The sequence below is a fragment of the Drosophila innubila genome, chromosome X (assembly GCF_004354385.1).
Source record: "Drosophila innubila isolate TH190305 chromosome X, UK_Dinn_1.0, whole genome shotgun sequence".
NCBI classification, from domain to species: Eukaryota; Metazoa; Arthropoda; class Insecta; order Diptera; family Drosophilidae; genus Drosophila; species Drosophila innubila.
The window spans coordinates 27,311,677-27,337,953 of NC_047626.1; the positions used below are offsets into that span (position 1 = coordinate 27,311,677).

General features: G+C 39.2%; 1 protein-coding gene across 1 annotated transcript in view; it reads left to right on the forward strand.

The window, feature by feature from the left end:
* The window catches only part of LOC117793657 (LIM/homeobox protein Lhx1), a 64,033-nt gene extending 38,815 nt beyond the window's left edge, over positions 1-25,218 (forward strand). Inside the window, exons 4-7 of the mRNA XM_034634040.1 lie at positions 9,101-9,291; positions 9,698-9,916; positions 23,679-23,940; positions 24,770-25,218. Coding sequence (XP_034489931.1) covers positions 9,101-9,291; positions 9,698-9,916; positions 23,679-23,940; positions 24,770-25,131 — 1,034 coding nt within the window. The 3' untranslated portion in view covers positions 25,132-25,218. The remainder of the gene's footprint in view (positions 1-9,100; positions 9,292-9,697; positions 9,917-23,678; positions 23,941-24,769) is intronic.
* The last annotated feature ends 1,059 nt before the right edge of the window (positions 25,219-26,277 follow it).

Sequence of the window (26,277 nt, forward strand, 5' to 3'; positions counted from 1 at the left end):
CAAAAGGTAACCGTACGCGTTGAGGCCAAGCTAAAACCCAAAAAAAAAGCAAAGCCGAAACAAACCGAACCCAAAACCGAACCCAGTACAACCCCAATTGCAAACCCAACTCTTTTACTCCCTTACACATTTACCTTTATCATTTAAGACGCCTTTGTTCCGACTGCCTGCTGCCTTGGCCCGTAATGCCAATCAAAACATTGTCTTGGGCTTGGTCTTCGTCTGGGTCTTGAGCTTAGTGGTGCGACCTTTAGTGGTTGGGCTGTTTGAGTGGGTTCACTGGGTTCATTGTGACTGACTCGACTGACTCGACTGACTCTCAAAGGGGTGTGGCAAGCAGCTAGCAAACAGTCACATCTTCAACCCAATTCTAATTGGTCATAAATACGAAACGAGCTTCTGGATTTATATACTGTCTTTGGAAAACGACCATAGGCAACTCCCTCAAGTTGATCAAAATGATATCAAAATTTATATTTAATCTGGTATTGCATTCTGTTCATATCTTAAATAATTTCTCTATAAAACTTTAGAAATGTTCTCGCTGAACTAAGAAATAAACATTCAACTTACAATTTTGCATTTTCTCCCAGTTATTCCACACTCACATTTGAAATTTTTTAACAAATCACCTTGATATTTGGCAGACATATATGTGGTCTTATCCTATTTTACTGAAAGTTTTCTCCAGATCTATAAAATTCAATAAAACGCTCTTTTGTTACAACGATTCTTAAGCGAAAACTAGAAAACTTGTTTGATCCTAAACTGAACTTAAAAATATTCTTTCTTTTATCTCAATTTCAAGTTGCTGTGTGTCACATGAATTTTTTCTAGATACTTGCATTTAGTTTACTCAACAATTTAAAAATTTCTTTTAATTTCCTAGATATATGGCATGTATATAAAGTTTGCTTCGAATTCGCAAAGTCCTAGATGTATCAATGAGACTCCATTAGAGGCGTTCAATTAAAGTTTCCAAGTATTGTCGTAATTCGTGGTAAGCATTTTATGAGAATAGCAGTTCGGGTGGAGGGAGGTACGATTCACAAAATGTCAGCAACAGATGTGGAGCAGCGTTAGACGGTGGCGTCTCCGTGTGGCAATGTCTGTTGGCATTTAGTGCCAGTTGAGCGACAATCGGCGAGCGTCACGTCAAGGTCAGCCATCGTCAGTCCGGGGTCAGATCGTAATGAGTGTCCGGCACACAACTGACAGCTCCCCCTGCCCTCCGCCACCCCCTTGATATAGCCACACGACAGGGGAAGTTCATTGAGTGACAGTTTCTGTTCCCATTTCAATTCCCAGGAGCATGTTTCAAAGTCTTTGTTGTTTGATGTGTTGCGTTGCGTCTTTTGTGCAAGTTTTGCACTTAATTTCGATTTGTGTTGCGTGCAACATTTAAAATTTATAGACAAATACTCAGCTGGCCTTTATCCTGTACCTATATATGTACCTGCCACTGGCCCCCTTCTTTCATTCTCATTCCCATTCCGATTCCGATTCCCATTCCATTCTTATTCCCATTCCGCTTACAGCCACTTGGCATGCTCAGCGGAGTGTAAAGTGTAGCATGCCCCACACTCCCCACTCCCCACTTCACACTCCACACTCCACATACCACTACTGAGGGGGTTGCTCTGCCAAAATGAAGTTGCCACTCACTCAATTCCCCCTCTCTCCACCCCTCACAGGCTTTCATTATCGTTTGGCATTTTCATGTTTCCCCTTTTTGGTTGCTGGTTGCTTTGCGCGTTTTTCATGCTTTGATGCGGCGTCACAAATTGTTGTGGTATTTGTTGTTGTTGCTTCTGCTGCTGCTGCTGCACCCTCGCAAATAGTTGTACAACAACAAATTCGTTTGTTTAATTCATTTGCCGTTTGGCGTTTGCCGTTTGCCGTTGCCTTGGCTTTAACTTTGGCCGCGGTATCTGTCGACGGCATTTCCTTGGCCGTCAAACAAAGTCCGTTGGAAAGTGTCAAAAACAGTTTTCAGTTTTAGCCAAGTCTTTGCTATTGCCAACGACAACGTTCGGGGGCAGTGGCACTTGGCCCAGCAAAACAATTGAAGAACTTGACGCTGCACTTTATACACAATTCCAACAACAACAACAACAACAACAACTACTACTACTACTACAGCTACAACAACAAGCACTACAACAATGTGTTGCAGGCGTTGTAGCATAAATTGCATGACAAATAAAGCTGCCAGCTCCTTCTCGACACAGAACAATGACAAAGACGAGGACGAGAAGGAGCAGGAGCAGGAGAAGTAGCTGGAGAACGAGGACACCAAACAATGGCAATGAAACGAGCCAACATCAAAGACCAAAGCCCCAAATTGTTGGCCAAAATGCGTGGCGTTGTTTCTGTTGTTGCCATTGCTGTTGCAGCTTGCAGATTTGTTTGTCTGCCACTTGGGGCAGCCATTAAGTGGATACACACACAAACACACACAGACACACACACACGTACACACACGGACTCATACAGAGAGTGGGGCAGTTCAACACTTTAAACTAATTTTGGGAAATGTTTCTCAGTTTGTAGCGGAAATATTTCTAAAATTTTGTACACTTAATAATCGAAAAACAAATAAAAAACTAAAAATTTTTAGCATAACAATACAATATCTATGTGTATTGAATTCTGCCATTTTATACTTTACAAAAATTTCAAAATTTTTCCTGCATTTGAAAGATTTATAGGCTATTTCCACGACCACTCACATTTGCCACATTTGCTCACATTTGAATGAGCCTCATATTTGGCTTTCCACGACCAAATGTGAAACTGTTAAGACACTTAAAGCAAAGCAGCTGTTCGACTTCTGTGCACAAATTATAAAAAGCAGACAATAACAACATTTTATTATTTATTATGATATTATAATTGGCGCAAATTTAAATTTAAAACAGCTGGTTAAGGTGATAATTGCTTTTTTTTAAGAGTTTATCGATAAACATCGCGTGTTTGATAAAAAAATACTGAAATTCACAGGGTTGAATGACAAAAAATCGGCTCATTCATTATGAATGAGCCAAAATGATCATTCGGATTTTGTACTGAAATGAAGTCCACATTTCGGCCAAATGATGAAAATGGCGTCGAATGAGCCAAATGTGCTGTCGTGGAAATAGGCTATAATAGCCTCGACTGTTTTTTGTTAGTCGCCTGTAAGCTAAAATCAGAAAAATGATTTCGGTATTTTAACATATCTGTAAGAAAATATATAAACTACTTTGCTTATCTAAGCTTCAAAAGGATTGATACATTTTCTGAAGAAAACAGTTGCAGTAGTAAAACCATTTGTTATACCCTATGAAACTTTCTTTAGCCGAGCAAGTATAATAAATGGACAAAGACATGAGAAAAAAACTATATAACTATATGACAATTTTATGAAATATGTAGAAAATGAAAGAAGTTTGGAAAATTAATAAGAAATTCAATGCATAGGTCAACGAAATTTTAGTTTTATTTTCTCCAAAAATTGCAACTTTTAGGCGCAGATTTTAATGCATTTTGATGTTGTATGAAAATAGGGATTGCATAACCGCTTCCCGAGACTGTCGCATTACCAATGCTTGCGTAACTCTCTCATGCCAAATGCTCTCAAGCATGCACATCAGCAACAACAACAACAACAGCAGCAACAACAGCTACTAAAGTACACATATCACATCTCAGATGGGGAGTCAGGCATGGGGATTAGAGTCGCGGCACTAAGCCGACCAAAGAGAGTGGTTGATAGCGGGTCTTCAGGTGCGGAAGAGGGGCAGAAAGTGCAAGGGACGGAAGAAGATGGACTGAGAGCTGAGAACTGTACGGCTGAAGAGTGTAGAGTCGAAAGAAGACTTGGAAAGTCAGGCCAAAGTAATGTCAATGAGAAGAAGCTGGCATAAATGTAAATCCCATGCCAAAGATGTGGCAACGGCAACTTGCAGCTTGTGGCACAGTCAAGACTTGCGACTAGCACCTGGCTACGTAACTGTGTGTGTGTGTGTGTGTGTGTGTGCGTGTGTGTGTGTGTGTGTGTGTGTGTGTGCGTGCGTGCGCGTGTGTGTGACAATTCAAATCAGCAACGCACTGACAGGAATTAACCTAATTTTACAGCCAACAAACTTGAGCCGCAGTCACACTGCGTCGTCTCTTCTATGCCTTGCATGAATGAAGATGACGACAACGACAACGACGACGACGACGACGACTCATGGATACTTTCAGTATGCGCTCAAGTAGAAAATCCAGCGATCTGTTCCACGTCCAAGCCGCATTTTTCATGCCGCGTACGTTGTGTGTGCACTTAATAGTTGCCCATAAACACACGGTCCCAGTTCGACGAGGACTTCAGAGTCAGTCGCAGTTCCAGTCGCAGTCGCAGCCCCATTCCATTCCATTTCAAGTCGCAGCTGAGCCAGAGAGACCAATTCATTGCCTGGTGGGGAGCACTGCCTTTTTTGTCTCCCTTTGGAGTCGATTCGAGGGTTGCCATCACCATCGCCGGCAGCAGAGTCGATTTTTCTGCATCGTGAACCACATGATGCAAAACTAATTCGAAATTAATGTGTGTGCGCTTTGTCTATGCCCTTTTTTTGGTTGGGGTTGACAGCGTCCCTGTGTTCAAGCAATGGGGGAGGAGGTTGGTGGTGGGGTGGCGCTTAAGCCGACTACCCCTAGAGCACCCACCCACAAAAATATGTCAGCCACTTGCGCACTTGTCACAAAAAAAAAATAAAGAAGGAAATGTAAGCTACAAAACGATACAGAGTTGCCCTTGTCAAAATATTATGCGAGAGGCTGGCAACCCTGGGGAGCTATTGTTGTATTAAGCATTATCTATACGAAACTATTTATCTTTATTTTTGAACTTTACTATATCCTATGTTCATGGAGGAAACTTTGACTTCATTTGAAAGGGTGGTAACCCTGGCTTGAATATTGCATATTGCTTATATTAAAGGAATTCTACAATTAATAAAGTTCATTTATATTTCTTTATTTTTTAAAAAGATTATTTTGTAGTAAAATTTATAATGTGCATACCTTTTTTGGAAAGATATTTTGATAATATATTGACTAAAATTAAACTGTCGCTATGCAAATTTCGAGTATCTATTCACACTTTTGTTCAAGTTTTATCACATAACCCGAATCTATTTCTCGTTCTTTCTAATCGTCAATTCTATGAAGAAAGTATAAATAAAAGAGTTTTCTATAGTTCGAAGCTATAGTTATAGTTATATTTAATAAAATTATTCAGCTGATTGGATGCAAATATATGTTTATCTCGACTGTTTCTGTGTAAACAAAACTGGAGAGTATGCAGTATTCAGAACAGTTTCTCAGGTACTTTTAGCACTTGGAATTAGGGGCTGGGTATGACCTGGTATCGTATAAGGGTAAGGGTATGGGAGAGGGGGCAGTGACGCGACTGTTGCAAGATGCGTTGTCAAACATCGCACTTGACTATGCAAACAAGCAAGTGGGCGTTGAGTTGAGGGGGGGCTTGGTGGGGGGAGAGGCCATCATGCCACATGCCTTTGTTTATTTATTTGCCTGTGACCCCCTCCCCATGCCTGCACCCACTGTTTGTCACCATGCCCCTGGCCATCGTGTCTATCTGTTTGTCTGTTTGTCTGTTTGTCTGCTTGTTTGCTTGGCTGTCAGTCAAAACGGTTTGGGCTCAAGGCTCAAGGATGCTGTCGAAGTTGCCGTTGCACTTGTGCGTCTTCCTCTTCCTGCGATGAGCACGCTGCTGTTTGCGTTGCCCAAACAGAGGCGTCAACATTAAAGGGGGGCGGGGGGGGGACATTGTAGGGGGGTCGCGACATCCACCCACATAGAAAAAGAAAATTTAAGAAAAAGAATTTATTTTTCCTAAGCGAAAAATGAGTGTTTGAACTTGTATGGCTGCTTGGGGGGGAGGTGTGGGCTTCAAAAGGGGGGTGGTATCATCCCACAGAGGGTTGCTCTACGTTGCTCTCAATGGCATAATTGCTATTGCTACAACAACAATTACAAACAACAGCAACAGCAGTGTATAGGTTTTTGTGGCAATCAAATGAAGTGTTCCTGAATGGTTTTCAAAGTTAATTTGAGTGATGCTTGAAGCAAGTAGAGGTTGTTGTTGTTGTTCTTCTAGTTGTTGTAGTGGTTGCTGGTACTGACAACCCTCCGTTGCGTCGAGCCTTATTGCTCCCTTCTGTTGCCGTCAGACCTCTCTCTCCTCTCTCCTCTCTCTTTCTGTCTTGAATCGCCCATCGGTCGCGTGTTTATTAACATGTGTTAACAACAACTTAAAGCGCCCATATGGAAGGGAACTCTATGGAACCAGCCTGGTCGATGCGATGCTCTGGCATATTGGATGGTTCCGGATTGTGGTCCAAGGGTTTCCCATTCACAATTCTCGATTCTCGATTTCTTTGTCAACTGGGCGACATGTAAGCGATGCTGGTAAACACTTCAAGTTTCCGTTTCGTTTCATTTGTAGCTCAGTAGCTTTTGTTGTTATTTCGCTGGTTTGTTGGTGGTTGAGTGGGTTGCCTGCTTGGGTGGTTGGGTGGTGCTGCGGGTCAATTGAGAGACTGTTAAGAAGTGCTGTTTGAACAACAACTACAAAAGCACAGGAATATGGACCAGAAGGTACGCACCTGACGCAATTTGAAGCAAGGATTATATGAAAAACTCTCTGGGAAGTTAAGGGAGTTCATAATTGCTCTTGAAAGATAAGAAACTAATACAGCGTAGCAAATATAGTAAAAAGCTCAAAGCATCGATCAGATAAATAAACCCTCTGCAAAGACTAAAGACTAGCTCAGAAAATTATTTAGTCTCGGGAAAGGAACAAGATAAAATAAGGAGATCTGCTACTGAGTTTAAAAAAACTGTAACCAGTAAACATATTAAGAGGCGGAACTAACACTTGGTGAAAACCTCCTTTTTAGTTAAAACAGGAACTTAGCAAAATTTTCCACAACATTTTAAGAGGCAATTTGGACGAAACCCAATCACGCATGCGGAAGGTTTACAAAGGAACTAAGAGACCTATTGCATTCTAATTGAGCCGAATTCCTTTTCTAACTTCTTTCTCCTTGTGTAGCTAGCCTTCAACTCGTTGTAAAGTCCACAAGAGTTTGGCATTTCCGACTTTAACAAGTTCTACAATTATTTCCGCTGTCTGAAAGACTCAGCAGTTCTATCCAATGATTGCAATTAACCTTCACTCGCCTCAACTTTAACCAAATACTTAATCGTTTACCTGTTCGTATTCCTATTCGTATTTGTATTCGTTGATTTTGTGCTCGTCTTTGTATTCGTAAATGCCTGAGCAAGTTTGAATCAAGCCGAGAGTTTTCTTCCTGCTCGTCACTTGCGATTTGGCAAACGATACGCAGCTGCATTATGGTCATCATCTGGCTGGGATTTGCCTGCTCTGATGCAAGAGGCAGCGGCTCGTAATGCGTTAAGCTCTGTCATCCTCCTATCTCCCCCCTCCCTCTCTTTCTTATTATTCAACTGACTCTGTCTGACAGGTGGACAACTCGACTCGGACTGGGACTGCGATTCTGTGGCTGAATCTGAATCTGAGTCTGCGTCTGAGGCTGAGTCTAGCTCTAAAATCTGTGAGGCTAATGACTCTTAGGCCAGGCGCCAAATTCAAGGCATATTGTGTATGAGGCACAAATCAAAGCCAATCCCACCGAGGGGTGAGCTCTGTTGGTGGGGTGCTGCTACTGGGACGCATCTGGTGTGGATTAGATTATGCATAATAAAGTGTAATTTATTTTCGGCAAGTCTCAAATGTTTTTGGCAAGTGCACTTGCCTCAACCACCCACCCCCAAAGGGGAAAGCGACCTCAGTTTCGCCTCCTCCCCTTTGTCAGGTGGATGTGTCCCCAGAGGACGAGCACAGATTTTCCAAGGGGTTGCTGTCTCTCGGGTACACACAGAAGACAATCGAATCGAGCCATTTGAGTGACACGTTTCAACGCGATCCAATGCGACCCTGCGACCGACTCTTGGCCTCGTGTAGCGCTTATCTGGAGCGATGCAGGATGACGATGACGACGATGACGACGATGACGACGCGTGTCAGCATTTTACATGGCAGACAACTTAGCGATAAGAGACGCCTCACAGCCGTACCAGGCACATGTACCAGGGATACCAGGCATACCAGGCATACCAGACATAACAGCCGCACCGACCATACACAGAGAGAAAAAAACGTACTAAGATAAAGTACGAATGCACTCAAAGCGGGTATTTGTAATAGCTACAAAAATTAAAATGAGAAGAAAACAATTGTAATTCTTTAGATAAACTCAAGGTTGAGCGAATTACGTTTGAAATCTACTTTTAAGTTTCAATATACTTAGGGAAGTTATTTCAGTGTCTTAATAAACCCTATATGTTCGATGATTTGACAGATTTTCTAACACATAGGGCTTATAATGACATTGGAAAGACGGACCATCTTAATTTTTAAGGTAATGATTATTTTAAGGTTATCGTTATGCTCGACTTTAGTCATATTATTCTTCGGCATGTTTTAAAGTGAGGTTAGAAGTACGAAATACTTGATAATTTTTGCTCTGTGTACCGACCATACCAGACATAACTGACATAATAGAGGTACTGTCCCCGTCAGGCTATTCAATAGAGCCTTAATCAACTTATTTGGGCATCAGCAGAGAATCGCAGAAACTGTATTTGACACGTGACTCAGAAAAAGGAGAAAGGGAGCTGGGTCTGTTGGCTAAAGGGGGAACGGGAAAGCAGGGCTACTTAAAGCATGAAATGGCGACACGTGACCAAATACGAACGTCGTTCGTGTCGTACTTTTTGGCTTAGCCCAGCACAAATATTATTTATTGCAATTGTATTTTAAGTGGCTCTTGGTTTATAGAGTCTCTTTCTCTCTCTCACTCTCTCTGACTATCTCTGTCTATCTGTTTGGTCTGTGTTGAAACGATGTCTCGGTCTTATTTCGTATTGTTAAGCAATTTGTTAAGAGATTTTCATACGCATTTGCATTTAGTATACGAGTATAAGATTAATCAAGAACGCTTTTCTGTTTCATCTCTTGGCACAGATTCATTAATGGGTTCGGCGAGCGAAGACGAAGATGACGATGATCCGCCACATTTGCGTGGACCGGCGCTGGGATTGGGCGTGCTTGGACCGAATGGGCCAGACTCAGCGGGTGGACCGCTGGGCACCTCGGATATATCAGTACAAAGCATGAGCACCGATAGTAAAAATACGCATGACGATTCCGATCAGGTAAGTGGATGCCAACGAACAACACTTGTGGCAAACTGGAGTCCGAATCAAAGCCATACACGTAGTTCGAGTTCGAGTCCGAGTCTAAGTCTCAGTCCGCATCAGAGTTATAGTCCGAATCGGTGTGTGAAGTGGATGCTGCTTGCATCATTAACAGGTTTCCGCTTTGACTTCAATATACATACTATATATGCATATATGTGTGCGTATGTGTGTATACAAAGTAATGAATGGAATTGAATGGAGTGTGGAATGGGAAAGCGGGCCTTACTTTGTAGACCCGACGTCAGCCCCTTTTGATTAATGATTGGCAAATGATTATGAGCTCGTATAACTCCATACGAGTATCTCTGTCTCAACTCTAACACAACTCACACATCAATATATCTATCTCGTTTCATTGAAGGGCTCCTTGGATGGCGATCCCGATGGCCGCGGCGATTCTCAGGCGGAGAACAAAAGTCCCGACGATGCCAATGGCTCAAAGCGACGCGGACCCCGCACCACCATCAAGGCCAAACAGCTGGAGGTTCTGAAAACGGCATTCAATCAGACACCGAAACCGACACGCCATATTAGGGAGCAACTGGCCAAGGAAACGGGACTGCCCATGCGAGTGATACAGGTGAGTTGCTACCCTTCCCTCCCCTTCACTCCCCTCCCCTGCTCTTCTCACAATACTCCAAGCACTTCAGATACCTTTTTTTCACATCAATTTCTACATGGTCTACTCGTAGACGAGTATGGCCCCCCCTTTTAAGATCGACCCAAGACTTAGCCCATCCCGAACTCTGTTCAGGCGTAACCAACAGCCAGCAACCAACAACACCAACAACAACCAACATCAGGAACAACAAATGCAACCGTCAGTTGCAGTTCATAAGCAATTTGTTCTAGCCGAAACGTGAAACAAAAAAACGCAAAATTTAAAGCAACCCATTAATAGACGCAGTTCGAATACCCTTCTATTTGTGGTGTAAATTTGTGATGATAATTATTCCATTTTTTGCGAAAGAGATAGGAATTCAAGAAGACTCGGTCAATAGCTTTCTTATTTTGTCATAAAGGATGCCAAGAATTAAGAGCCACACTTTACTTTTTGAATTTTTATAGTTTATTTTTGGATAAAATCGATGAATCTGCAAATCGATTTCTACTATTCAATTTTAAACTCGATGCACAGCTTGTATTTTCTATAGAAACGTAATCCAATGATTCCCCATATATTAGTAATCATAGGAAAAACTAAATCAATATTTGAGAATTGAGCTTTCTTCGGAAGGGTATTTGAAATATCCATTGAAATCCCAATAAAGCTTCTTTAAAATAGTTTAAAAACAATTGACACAAGTATTAATATTCCTGTGCTACCAATATTCAAGGTTTCTTTCCTACGTTCATCAGTTAATAAAGTAAATGTTCGCTTAGATGTTATTATCTATTTATTTACTAGAACTTGAATATCAACATTTGATCCAAGTAGGTCGAAATTTTTGCAACTGGCGACTTAAGGTTTCGGTTCTACCTTGAGTTTTACAACGTTTTTGGGTTCAAGTTTACTTGAAATTATTGGATGCAAGTTGGTCCCCAAAATGACCAAGTGATTGTTGAGTTTGGTTTGGTCAGACCCTCTTCCAACTGTGTCTCTGTCATTGACTCCGTCGCTGTCACTGTCTCAGTCTTCTCCTTTCTACGTTTCATCAGCATAAAAAACGCATAAATAAAGCGCGCTTCGAATGGAAAATGTTTAAACTAAAGCAAAGCAAAGCAAAGCAGAGTCAAAGTCAAAGTCTCGGTCTCTTTGGGGTCCAGTTATTGTTATTGTTGTTGTGTTTTTTTTTTAAAACAAATCATAAAAATAGTCGGACGCGATATTTCAACGTCGTTGTTTGCCGCCTTGCAACGCATCATTGCGTTCGACACTCGCTTCTCTTCCTCTTGCTGCGGTATTTGTTGTGGTTTTACGAACAAGAACCACAACAACAGCAATGAAAACAAAAATGTCTGTAAAAACAACAAACCAAATACAATAAAAAATACAAATAAAATTAATGCCGGCCCGCAAAATGCGACTAAGGCGGGGGCGCGCATAAAAAACGGAAGTTCATTGCGCCAACAACAACAAAAAAAATAAGAAAAAAACAAAGTCAAAAAATACCTGTACTGTAAAACGACCCAATATGAATTTCGTTAAAAGGAAAAAATAAAATAAATTATAATTTAGCCCAAAAAAGAAACTCCCCCTTGGCAAAAAGAGAGGAAGAGCGTTTAAGGCTTAACGAGCTTGTTCTGCTTTTTAACAGTGAGAATCGCTGAGAACGGTGATGTTAAGTGCAAATGTTAGTTAGCATGCGATGCTTCTGTTGCTAATTAGGGAAAATTATGTGAAATTCGCATGGAAATGCCAAATGAAGATGATTTTAAAAGGGTTTACTCAGCAAAAGTTCTTATAACAAGTTGCTTAATTTACGGGTCTAGGTTAGCGTGTATAGAACCCCAGCGATTAGTAAATTGCTAACGAGCAGAACATGCATAATAGCCATAATCCCTTCATAGGATTTATAATAATCTTGCAACCAACCTTATCTCAATTTCAACAAGGGAAACTAGATTACTTTTAATAGAGAAGAAAACTAACAAGATGGAAAGAATAAGTTATTATATACATTTTATTTTAAAATTAATTTATAATTTATATTTTTTCCAGTTTTAAATGTTGGCATACGAAACTAAATCAAGTAGAATTGAGATTTGTTAGGGCTTTAATTTTTCTCATATTTGTATAGTTTTTAGTTGATATTCTTACGAAATCTTCATTGACAACTGACTGGTATCATGTCAATAATTAAGGCATTATCAGCATACTTTTAACTGGCATGTTTGTTATTGATCCACACGGGATCAAAGTCAAATTGTGTTGCATCTGTTGGCTGTCAAGGATATCCGCAGCATATGCTTGCAACTCAATGAAGAAGAGCACAACAACATCATTAGTGGCAACTTTGATATGCAACATGCAACTGTCTCTGCCTTTCTCTCTCTGTCTCTTTCCACGATTTTCAACAGGTTTGACTTACAAATTTGACATGCCGCGCCTCCACACACGCACACACACACACACACACACACTCGCAAAGAGAGAGAAAGGAAAAATTTGACACACAGATGTTTAACGAGCCCAATTCCCAATTTGAAGAACCCAATTCTCAGCATTTTCCCACAGCCAAAAAAAAAAAAACACATAGAATTGAAAAACGTTGAAAACCGAAACATTTAACGGGGATTACGCATGCGCAGCCAAGTGTGTGTGTGAGTGTGTGTGAGTATGTGTGTGTGTGTGTGTGTGCTGCCGCCTTTGATGTATCATTGGTTACAGTTAAAGGATATTTGGGCGGCATGTCGCGACTTTTTAGTTGAGTCTTTAAACGCGACAAGTGTGACACAATCAACACCTCTTTACGGGCAGCTCTCTCCTCTCGTCCCCCACACACTCTCTCTCTCTCTATCTCTCTCTGGTCCTCCTCCTATTCCTTATCCTCTTTGTTGTTATTGTTGTTGCCCTCTTCAAATCTAAACGAAAGTGACAAATGCCAACAAGTTGAAGAGGAGGCAACACAGATGATGATGATGATGCTGATGCTGAAGTTGAGTTAATCGCCTCGCTGGAGCAGCTTACACTCACACACACTTACACACACACACACACAGCTGTATGCTGTCAACTTTTGCATCTTCATTAATGTTGCATTTTTCGAATTTTCTGTTTTATATTTTTGGTTATTTCGCGCGGCTTTAAAACTTTTGCGCCTGACAAGCGGCTGACAGTTGCAAGCACTTGTTATTGTTGTTGTAGTTGTTGTTGCTGTGGCAATCAACAATATCCAATAACAAGTTGTCAGTCATCAGTTGCATCTACCAGGAAAATGCAACAGTTGCACACAACAACAAAAAATAAAACAAAACGAACAGAAAAGAAATTAATACAAAAGAAATGAAACGAAACGAAACGAAAGCAGCTGCCCCTTTAGTACAGTTAGAGATGCAAAGATACAGATACATAGATACAGCAAGAGATCAAACGGCCTTTGTGTAATTCGATCTGAGACTGTGGCATCAAAGAGTTTGCCACAAGTTGAACATACTTGCTGCTGTTCGTCAACTTCTAACAAAAATGTCAACGCCAAAAGCGATCGAAAACTGAACGCAAGTAGAACTCACAAGCCAAACGAATTTCTGGGCCAACAGCAGCAACAACAACAGCAACAGCTCTCTCAGCATGCTCGCCAGTTTTATAATAAATTTTACAACAATAGCAATAACAATAACAACAACAACAACAACAACAACTGGTACAACAACACGTGAAGCAGCAGACACAGACAGAAGCAGCGTGACACAGAAACTTCTTAAGAACTTTGCCGACAGCTCACAGCGGGGCAAGTCTCCAACATGGCCTCCCCCCCTCTCCCGCTCTCACCCTTTCACCCTCTCACCCTATCTCCAAAAAGGAGGCATATTTAACAACAAATTGCTGACAAATAACAGGGCAAGGGAGAGGAGTTGCGGTTTATTGTACAGATGGAGTAGGAGGGCAATTTGCATAGCCCGTGGCGCTGCTGCGATTGGCAGCTTGAACTCTGACCTGACAGCTGACCCGACCTAAAGCAGCAATTGTGATTGAGCTAAGGTTTCGGGATGAATATGGCCCAGTTCATGACCAGGCTCGACTAATGGTCAAGCAACCACAACAAAAGCTATCGAAAGATTAAAGCCGCAAACAAATAAATCATCGACATGTTTTACCATTTCCAACATTATAAACAGTAAGAGCAATAACAATATAACCAGGCCCACAACAAATGCCAATAACAGCAGCAATCACAATAACAATAACAATCAGTAATACAATCATAACAGCAGCCAAGATTCTTGAATCGCTTTTATAGACCCACAATTTGTAAGGCAACTTAAAAACTATTTTTAAATCCAAGACAATTGTAGCTTTATCAACATGCTCATAAACATGCTCTTTCAATCCAAAAAAAAATATAAATAGTTGCCAAAGTTTCAACTATTTTATTTTGTTATTTTGTGGGAAATGTCTCTTATCTTTTCGGAATTAATATAACTATTTACGATGAGTTTATGATGAAACTACCTGTCCATCATAAAATTTGAGGGATTCAATGCAGCCTCGAGATAAATGACCATTTAATGGAGTTTAAGTAAACTGACTGCTTACCTAAAAATTTAAAAGTCTGTTTATGATTAAATAATAATCATTTCAATGCCTATGATGCAATTGATAACGTTGCTCAGTAAAAGGCTGTAAATTACATAAAATAGCCGAGAACCTAATAGATATACATTTTTATACTTATAAAACCTCATTTTAAAATTTTAATAGTATCTCTGCTTTGGTTTTCGATATTCATAAAGCTCACTGCATAGCAAAAAAGAAAATTCTCAGTATTTCTTTGTAAATTTTCAGAGCTTCTAACAAGTTTCTATTTTGTGAGGATATACTGTGCTTATTTTCAGCATTTCAAATTGTATGACTTGAGATCTTTAAAAGATAGTGACCTGTTTATCAGTTTAATCCCCTACGAGGGGGATTATTTAATTTCATAAACTTTTAGCTTCTAATTTGCAAAAAATAAAATATTGTTTTTGGCTAAATTCTAAGCAAAAGTCAATTTCGAATTATTTCCAATAAATCTCCATAAAAAATGTAATATAGACAAATTAAATAACCTGATGAATTGCTAGGATTGTCTTGATAAGTTAGCATTATAATTAAATACATGCATGTAAAGAAATAAAGTGTTTCTGCAACTATCTCAACCCAATCAATATGTGTCACATCGATTTCTATATAAGTATATTCGTGAACATAGTTTCCTGTCAAGAGACAGATAAAGCTTATCAACCTGTCGCAACCTGACAGGTCAACTGTGTTGATTTCATGAGCAGCTGAAGATGCCCCAAATGGATCACCCATTAGGCACTGTAACTCTTATAGCTCTCAAACTCTTTCCGCACACACACACACACACACACACGCACACAAACACTTAAATCTTTATGGGCAAAGCTCGTGTGACTTTCAGAGATTTTTAAACTTTGGATTTCGGTTTCTGGGATTTCGAATTTGTGGCTTTTGTTTTAATGCGTGCGCTCCATTTACGCCAACGTTTAATGCGGCGACGGCGAACAAACTAAGCTTTGAAAAATTATATACAAATAAAGCGAGCATTCGGGAAAGGGGTGAAGAGGGGTAGAGAGAGAGAGCGGGAGGCAAATCACACGGACGGTCACCGTTTCGGTCGAGTTGGGGCCCAGTAAATGTGGCGTGCGTTCGGCTGGCGCCACTCGGCGACGATCAGCAGATACAGATACGGGGACAGTCCATAGATACAGATACAGATGCGGATGTGAGAGAGACGGTCGGACAGACGGATAGACGGACGGACGGACGGTCGAAGTCGGAATCGAAGTCGAGACATTTGTCAAGTGTCTCCAAGTCTGACTCTCTCCTCCCCTATCCACTACTTAATTCCAACTCGCATATGCAGAGGCGTTTATTTGTCAACATACAAATTTCGAGAGCATTTCAAGTTGATTTACATTTTGTTTTATCTGAGCGCCGATTTATAATAATTTTTTTATTTGACTACAGTCATGTTGTTGATATTGTTATTGTATTTCTTTGTTTTGTTGTTGGCGCGGCACAATTTGCATTTTGGGCCACGGAAGTTGACAAATTTTTCAATCTTAAATCAAAGAGTCGTAGAACGTGTGTTTCGTTTTGATTTCTTCTTTGGCCCCAGATAAAGTTTGATGCTTGAAAGGAAGGAGAGAAGTGGAGGAATCATTTTTTGTTTTTTTTTTTAAGTGGCGTTAAAATTGCTGCACTAATTAGTCAACGATTTTTGAGTTTTAGAGAGCGACGCGATTATTAATTAAGCGGAAATAGTTTGATTGCATTTGATGCTTATGGCCAAAATAAAAGCGAACAAGTAAGGCGACCATATAGAGACAAGTAACGGCTGATCGGAGCTAATTATGTTATCCATAAAAGGGCGCAACCGCAAATCGTTGAGCTACATTCATGTCTATTTTCTTCTTGGCGATTTGAAAGCAACAATTAGACTCGTTGCGGCCAAAACAAATAAACAACAAGCCATTGAAGAAACTGGCCACAAAAGCGGCTAATTTAACGCATTTAATCTTCGGACAAGATGAGAAGAGGTCGCCGCAGTCCGAGAGGGGAGAATAACTGAACATGGAGGTTGAATACAAGGGCGGCGCCTGAGCAAACATGACAAGGCTAGAAATTGGAGTTGGGGCAGGGCAAAGAAAGAGACAGTCAGTGCGGCGGGGGCAAGTGTAGTTTTTGGTAAAATTATAATTTCAACAACTCATCAGTTTGCTATTAATTCTGGTAGGGAACTCTGTGAGGCGCCAATGGAGAAAACAACTGAGAAAAATAGAAACAAATGAAGAAAGAAAAATGAAACAAAAACTAAAACTGAAACTGAAATCGAAACCGACATTAAAACCATTTCATTGGCAAAAAGATGCCATGTCATGCGGCTCAAGGAGCTCCGTATTAGCCCTCAACTGTGGCTGACTGATGAGCGGCAGTAACACCTACTAAACTATGGGAAAAACAACAACGGGCCAGGCTAAGACAGCAGCAGCGGCAACGGCAGCAGCAACAACGGCAGCGCCAGTCGAAGTTAATTATCTGTTAACTCTTACCCGGGCCCAATTCACGCCTTGCCACATGTATCTGTATCTGTATCTCAGGCTGTATTCGGGAGTAGCTGTATCTCGGATAGCAGCTGTACTCGGTAGTTCGTTTAGTCGATAGTTTCGTTCGCTGGTAGCCGAGTCATCAGTGTTCAATATAAACTACGATAGGGGCGTGACTGGCAATTCGATAAACGTCAAGTCATCGCCCCCTCCCCCTCCCAGCACCCCCTTCCCACAACAACTTAAGGTCGAAGCCAACTTTGAAGTGCAACCAACAAGAAATAAGAAATTATAAGTAAGATCTGTGTACACAGAATGATTAGTTGGAAAGATTAACTTAAATACTAAGCATATAAAAGCCAAAGGACCTATAAGGAGCATAAAAGATATTGATTACACTCAGAAAAATATCCCATCCTCAAATTAGGTTCGATCGTACTTGAATTTATACCGTTTCGCTCTTAACATTTTTAGATTGCTGTGTACTAAAAATCTTGAATTAAGTATGAATCGATTTTAAATTTACAATTCTGACTGCCCATTCCTATGATATAGTAGTCCGATTTTAGCCAAACTTAGTTAGAATATATAAGTCCATGAAAAATACATAATACGTGAGTCTCCTTAAGACAGCTCCAGAAACAACTGAGTTATTTGTTCTAAACTAGTTTAAGTTTTTTTTTTGAACTTAAAATAGTTTTTTTCAAGATTGAAAGAAAGTTAAAAATAAGAACGTTTCGTACTAAAAACAAGATCATTTTGGGATACTTCTTTTTCATTGTCGTACCTTAGAATTCTCAACTGGTTTTAGCGCCGTAAAAATGACTTAAACGGATCGCTGGAAAAATCAGCACCTATTCCGAAAGGTCGCTTATTAACAAAATATACCATTATTGAATGGTATTTAATTTTGGTATTTTGCTTAATTTTAGTATACATACTAGTGTATGTTTTTCGATTAAAATTAATTAATTATGACAATGTTTAATACTAGAAACAAGTACATTTTGGATTTAGTTCAAGATTTTTGTGTACTTAAAGTAGTATGTTTTCAATTCATACTGACTTGAACTAAACCCAAAACGTACTTCAAATATCACCGAAAAATTTAGATTTCCGTACATGCGAAAACCGAACTTAAATAAGATTTTTGTTCTCAACTTTAGAAATTCCGAACTTAGACAGCTTTTGAGATCGTTTGTACTTGAATATCGCCTGTTTAAGTACGGAAGTCTTGATTATTTTCTGAGTGTACTCTACCTCTCTTAGTTTCCTCTTATGTTATTTACATCTCAATTATTGTGATAATTCACAACACATTCCTCAATTTAGTTGCTATTTAAGTTAACACGACTCTTTCTTTTAAACTTTACTTAAAAGTATACGTTTTAAGGCACTTTTTTTTAATTTGAAAAAATAAAAAACATATTAAAAAAAAATTACTATAAGATATTTGCAGAATTTTTGCTTCTCGACAAGAATGTAAAATGCTTAACTATTTCATCAGTGTGCTGATAAATAATTTCTCGGTATTGAAAAAAAAAAAATTGTGCTCAAACTTAAGTCTTTATAAGGTAACAACAATTAAATGAAGGCATAAAGTAAATAACAATGGAACTCTTGCTACATCATAGGAAAGTAATTTAGGAAGAGCGCTGCAGGAAATCGTTAGCAACGGCAACAAGGGGTTAATGGTAATGGGCAGCTTAAGCTAAACGCTGATTTTGAATGCTCCAAGTTGCAAGCTGAATGTTGAATGCCGAATGCCGAATGTTGAATGTTGAATGCTCACAAATCGAGCCACATCAAATCATGTCAATCAGGACGCAAGTACGTGACACACATTTGTAGCATACCCCAAAAATATCAGAAATGTGATGATAGAAGGCAGTTGTTAACCGAAACAAAAACTGAAATCGAAACGCAACTTGAAGCTGAAGCTGAGGCTGAAACTGAAACTGAGGCTGAAGTTGAAGCTAAAACCCAATAGGGTCAGAATAAAGCAACTTTGACTTTTGACTGGCGGTTTCACAAATTATATGTTAAGCTCTTTAATGGGGCCACAAAACGGGCCAAACGGGGTAAACGCTGTCAAAATGGGGCCAAAACGGGGGGCGATTCTTTTCGTTGGGGGGCGAAACCGACCTCACCCCCGCCATGGAGCTGCCGTTTAACATAATTTGCTATAATTTTCAACACAACGCCGAAGTCGAAGAGCTGCCAAGTGGCAGCCGTACCCTCCACCCTCCTCACTCCTCACTTCTCCCTCTTCGCCTATGCCTCCTTAACCACCCTTTCCTTTCCGTTCCTTTCGTCCCGATCAGCGAGTCAAAAGCGCAATAATCATTTTGTTATGTTTCGCTTAGGGAACGGAAAGGGTAAGGTAAGCAGGGGAGAGGGGCAGGATGAGGGGATTGGGACCATGGTTTCTGAGCCTGATTGCTACCACTGCCATTATGTTACGTTGTTTGCCCTTTTATGTCAGGACCTAACCTATAATTTAACTAAATGTTCAAATGTTTTGCGAGCAACGCCGCCTGCCGCCTGCGCCAAATCAACAACAACAGCAACAACAACAGCAACAACAGCAACAACTACAACAACAATAAGAGCAACAAATTTGTTGAAAGCTACACGAAATTGGAAACAAATTTCTCATTCTTGTTTCGATGCAACATTATGCTGCTCTCTCAAGTGCGGAAATAAAATATTATAACCGCTGTCCAAATTACACCATCAGCAACAATTTTCGGCTGCCAGAAGAACAGCATTGTATCATATCATATTATATTGTATTATCTTTCATAACGCAACGCATTCACATCGCAACTTCAACTTGCAACACGCATTCAAAATAAACACACACAACAAACTCAAAATTAAAAAAAAAAAACTTCAGTTTCATATTCTAGCAACAACAAAAAATTTTGAATGAAAAAAAAAACTCTTACACTATATTAATTTTAAGAAATTTTTAAAGAAAGATACAACAGGTTATACTCGTTTTCGAATCACGAAATTTAAGTTCCCATTAGCATTTTCATTGGCTATAGCATTATCATTAGCATTAGAATAAGCATTGGCAATGGCATAAGCATTTCGCACTTATTTACTATAAAAAGTATTTAAATTCAAATTAGAAAATATAGTTGTCATTTTCATTGGCAAAATCATTATCATCAGCAGACAATGGCATAAGCATTATGCATGAGTCTAAGCATTAATTTAAATTTTATCATTATCATTAGCATTGTCATGAGCATAAGCACTAAGATAAGGATTAGAATTATAGTTGACTTTAGAAATTTCTTAATCACGAGTAGCATTAGCATTAGTATTGATTTTTGCATTGTCAATAGCATTATTATTTAAGTTGTCACTATTATAATTAATATAATAATAATGATGTTGCTTTATTGCCATTTTAGATTTATACATTTACTTAAAGCTAGCTTTACATGTTAGTATCAGAGATTAGATATAATATCTTTTCAGCTTAAAATTATTTTTTTGCTATATATTTTTTAAGGAAAATTGGCATCGAAAACCTTGAGAAATTATCATAATGTTTTATAATGAATATGATCTTATTTTTAATATGGAGTATCAAAGATATTTAAGTAAAGTATAAAATCTTAAAAATCCAAAAAAGTTCTTTACCAATAAAGTCTCTACTCAGATATCGTTGGTACAAGAGTTACAAAGCCTCTCTTAGAAAATGAGCGTTTATTTGTATGGGGGTATGTTGTGGATGGGGGAGAGGGGGGGAGGTATTTGATATTGGATTTGAGGACACAGCACACAACAAAGACTTTGGCAAAGAAATTACAAAGCAACCGCGGCTAACCGCACAATTTCCATACTTTTGCCACAGCCTCGTGCCCCATGTCGCATGCCACTCCTGTTGTTGCCATCTTTTCTTTGTTGTACGCCCACATGTAGTTGCCATTGTTGCTTTTTTTTTGCACACATTTTTTTCTATATTTTTCTTGTGCTTTTCATTTTCTTTTCAATCGCCATTTGTTGCTGTTTTTCTTTGTCGACATAACAAAACAATGGCAAAAAAAAAAAAAAAAAAACGGAATGAAATGCAAAATACTAAAAGTTCCACTGAATTGAAAAAAAAAATGTAAGAGAAACAACAACAACAACTGAACATACCACAACATACAAAGAGAAAATAAATGCAACAAACTGCAAAACTGTAGTAAATGCATTTTTTTTAAACACAGTTGTTGCTCTTGTTCTTCCCCTGCCCCACCTTCTACTTGTCCCCTTCATTTATATGTTGTAGTTTTTTAATATTTTTTTGCCTCTTGTTGTTGTTGCGCATATGAAAATGAAAAATTCTGTGACCGCAGGGCCAAGGGGGAAAATAACGTCAAAACACACACACATACACACCCAAATACACATATTTACTTACATACATTGCTATTAGCAATTGGTTGCAAGTGGAATGCGTGGCAGGTGGCAAAAGGGGCCTTACGACTGCGGTTTTATTTATTACGTTGCGGCGTTACGTTTAATTGAAATATGTCGACAGCTGACCGAGAACCAATTCAGTTGATCTACAAAGTTCGCTAAATTCGTTTCACCCTCTTATTCATCATCTTAAGCCTAACGTAATTCTTAGTTTTGTTTTTTTTAATTACGCAACGTTGTGTAGTACGTTACGTATTTACACATGAGTACGAAATAGAAACGTTAAACAATATAAAATAAATTGACTTGCCTCTACATTCTTTTTTTTGTGTGGCTTACGATATTAACGTAACAACTTACGTATGGGCGCAAGATAATGTGCAATTATGTTAACAAACTACTGAATAGCACCACATTATTTATTGAACTTTTCAACACATTCAATGTCTTACGTTACGTATTGTGCTTACATACTTACATAAGTACAAAATAAAGTTAACCAATTAACGTAACGTAATACGTAATGTCTTACGTTACGTATCGTGCTTACGTACTTGCATAATTCAATTTAGATGTGAGACATTACACCAGAATAAAATCATGTTAGCCAATTTTTGTACTTTATTTTCTGCATAATTAGCGTAACGTAAAACGTAATGTCTAACGTAATATGCATACGTCGAATTATTTAAGAATAATCAATTTTATCAAATTCTATTTGCCCAACAAATCTCACTGTTTTTTGAGCTTACGTTATCTGACAACGTAACAAAGCCTACGAAATACTTAATTCGAATGCAAACTTTTATTTAAACACGAATTCAAATTCAAATTCGTTGTCAAAAGTCGCGCGCTTGACTAACGTTTCACGCAAAATGCTCGACACGGACGCGGACTTAACGTCAAATGTTTTGCCTTTTGGTTAAGCTTTTGGCCAAGTTGATGCCGGTGTTGGGAGTAACCCTATGCACAGCATGTTGCTACCTTTTTGTGCATCCTGTGCGCCGACAGAGATGGTGACGGAGACGAGATCTAAGTCTCGAGTTCTCACAGGCTTGCGATTTTCTAGCGAAATTCGTTGTGCCAACAATATGTCAGTTTATAAATATGAAGGAGAAAGAGAAGAGGTTGTTGTTGTTATTGTTGTTGGGCATTCAACTCATATGCATGTCTAGGCCAAGCTCTTGAGTTCATAAAAATGATCACAAATTCAAATGAACTGCGGACAACAAGCGGCGCTCATCATTAAAATTCACGCTTAAATTGCCTCTAAGAACGGGAACGAGAATGGGAATGGGAATGGTATTGGGACTTGAATTGGCAATGAGAACAGCTGCTGATAGGCAGACAGAAGGCCAGCAAAATCTAAGCCAAATTCATTGGAAACTATTTGCCACGCAGAGACGTAAAGGACACACACCAAAAAAAAAAAAAAAAATACAGGAAAATAAAAAAAAGCACCTCCGAAAACAAAAGACATAAATCAAAAATTTCATTGAGAAAAGTTTGCCAAAACAGAAACTGAACCAAAAAGGAGCAAAACGGGGAGAAGAATTATTCAAAAATCAGTTCAAGTCCGTGTCCAAGTCGAAGTCGAAGTTGAGAAAACCGTTTCGATGACCGACCGCCAGCAAAAGATCATTAAAAAACGCGTCCAAGATATGAATATTAAAATGCCAACAAAAAAAATAATAATAAAGATGAACCAAAAAAATGAAGAACAAAATGTATATGAAAAAGGAAACACAAATGAGACAAACGTGAAAGGGGGATGGAGAAGTGGCAAAGTGGCAAAGGGGCCAAGGCGAAAAGGTGCCACTAAAAATTTTGAAATATGTTTTTATTTTATTACTTTGCATGCTGTGCACGGTGCTTCTGGAGCACCCGAAACGATGCAGAACATCGTAAAATTGTTCAGGGGTTCGGGTCCACATACGCGATCCATGCTTTGTTCGGGAATGGCAATGGGTTGGCGAATGGCTGAAATTGGGATTGGGGCTAATTTTGCAACGCGGCCGCCCGGTGAGGCGGCGGTAGCATCAATGCAACAACAGCAAAAGCAACAACAACAATTAGACATGCGCCTGTACCTCTGACTTTGACTTTGACTCTGACTCGGAGTCCACACTGAGATGGAAATCGAGACGGAGACAGTTGAAACAGCATCCACTAAACGTTTACTCGTCTTCTTTAACTCGTTGCAGGTCTGGTTCCAGAACAAGCGATCCAAGGAGCGTCGCATGAAGCAAATCACCAGCATGGGTCGTCCGCCGTTCTTTGGCGGTGCGCGTAAAATGCGCGGCTTTCCCATGAATCTCTCGCCGGGCGGGCTAGACGACGGACCCGGCTTTCCCTACTTTGCCGCAGATGCTAAATTCGAGTTCGGCTACGGTGGACCCTTCCATCCGCACGACGGCCCCTTCTTTCCCGGCCATCCAGGCGGACCGATGCCCTTCAATGCACCAGGTAATACACGAAATCTAACTATGATGCTTGCAACTTAACTGTAAGCCGAATACCGATACCACTTTCGTAGATCATTTGAAAATTATACTAGAAAAAGCTTGAGTTGAAAATAGTAAAAAAAAAAGAATTCCATGTTTTTAGTTGGGATACTACATATAGTAATATCTAGTGTAGTATAGTACTACAAATAGTTGTATCTCCAAGAAAATACATACTGTATTACTTATTTCTTTCTATTATTTGCATATTTTTGAAACAAAAATTCCTTGCACTTAATTTATCACCAATAAGTTCAACATTTAAGTTAAAAAAAAAATAAATTTTTGCTAGGAAGGAGTATTTTCTATATAATTTCTTAGCAAGGAAATAGTCAGCCTTTAAACTACATATTAAACTTAGTTCTGAATCATTTGTTAAGCAGTTGCATTTTTTAGACATATCTAAATTCTAAATTTATTTTAAATAGTTTAAACAAATTATGGGTATCTAAATATTTTGAATGAGTATAACTAACGTTTGTAGAATTCATAAGTTCACAAAAAAAATGCAATTTAAGGATGATATTTTATACTAACTCTATACAGATAATATTCTCAAATTAAACAAATACAATGCTGACATTTTTCTATATTATTTTTCCTTATTTCTGCTTAAAGTATTTTTCAAAATTTGTTTTGAAATTCAAAGTCTTTTGATTGTTGTGAAATTAAATTTATGAGTCTCTATGAAGTGGCTAACTTTCTAAGATTTGTACTCTAATATGCGAACTGTTAAACTAATTCTCTGTGTCTCTGTTTGTCTCTTTCTCTCCCCTTTGGCTTTATAACAGGTGGACCAATGGATCACAGCGGTCCCATACCGATGGTTAATGAATTTGGCCTGACGCCCGAGTCAACATTTCTGAGTCAGGCGGGCGCACCGCCGATGCAGCTGCAAACAGCTGTGGGGCCACCGCCGCCGCCGCCTCCAAATGCCGCTGAGCATCTGCTGCAACAGGCGGCCGCGCAGCAGCAGCAGCAGGCGGCACAGAATGCGCAACAAGCAAGCCAAACGCAACAGCAGCAGCAACAACAACAACAACAGCAGCAACAACAACAACAAAATGGCCCGCGTACCGCATCGCCCGAGTTCATGAGCTCGGCGAATTTCAGCGAACCGCAGAATATGCAAAATGAAGGGCTTGTTTGGTAATATACAAAACAGTTGGCAACGCGCCTGCTGTTTCTCAAGACCTACACGCAGCGGCAGCAACAGCAGCAGCAGCAACAACAACAGCAACAACAACTACAACGTGAGGACGAGTAGTAACAGCAGCAGCAGCAGCCAAAACAACAGTAATAACAACAGCAACAACTAAAACAACAACAAAGCTTCGGCGCTGTCGACGTAGCGACGACGTCGTCGTCGTCGTCGTCGGCGCTGCCGCCGCCCACTGCGCATACACTCGTGTCGTCTCGCTCCAACCGACAGCGAGTCTTATGCTGTGTGCGTCGAATGAGAGCAAGAGCGAGCGAGCCGCCCAATTGAGTGAGTGCGCTCTCTCGCTCACCATTTACCATTCAAATGAGGAGAAATTCGTGTGTTGGCTGCCCTGCACCGCCTGCACCCCCGCCGCTGCCTATCTCACACACACACACACAACCATAAGCGACGCCTTTGGCCAAAAAACAGCTGCTTGGTTTTGTTGTTCTATTATTATTATTATTATTATTATTGTGTTTATTGTTTTAGTCCTTTTTTTTATGACTGCGCCAAAATATTTGTAAATTATTTTTAAAAAATCATAGTAGACAAAAAAACGAAATCTCTAAATGTACATTGAAATGGGCGCTGCACATAAAAAACTTAATAAGATATAAATAAATATATAAATATATATATATATATATATTTCTTTTTTTTTTTGTATTTAAATCTAACTAAATAAAATGAAAAACGAAAAGAGGAAAGCAGAAAAAGAAACAATGCTTAACATAAGCAAAATCATATACATTAACTAAACGTCTTGTCTGTAATAAACTATTTATGTGTATGTGTGTAAAAACAAAAGCAAAACAAAAACAACAACAACAACAAAACACAAATACGTAGCATAAAATCGTGTTAGCAAACAAAATAAAAATAATATTATTATTTTTTTGTAAATTAGCCCATTTTTTATAATTAAAAAAAAAATTGTTTGCCTCATTTGTTTTATGAAAAAAAATTTTTTTTTTTGAAAATTAAACATTAAAAGTAAACATATTTTATAATCGTTGTCTAACAACATAAACGTAACTAGGCATTGTACTTGTGTAGTTTTTAGTAACTAAGTTTATATAAATAATAATATAATTA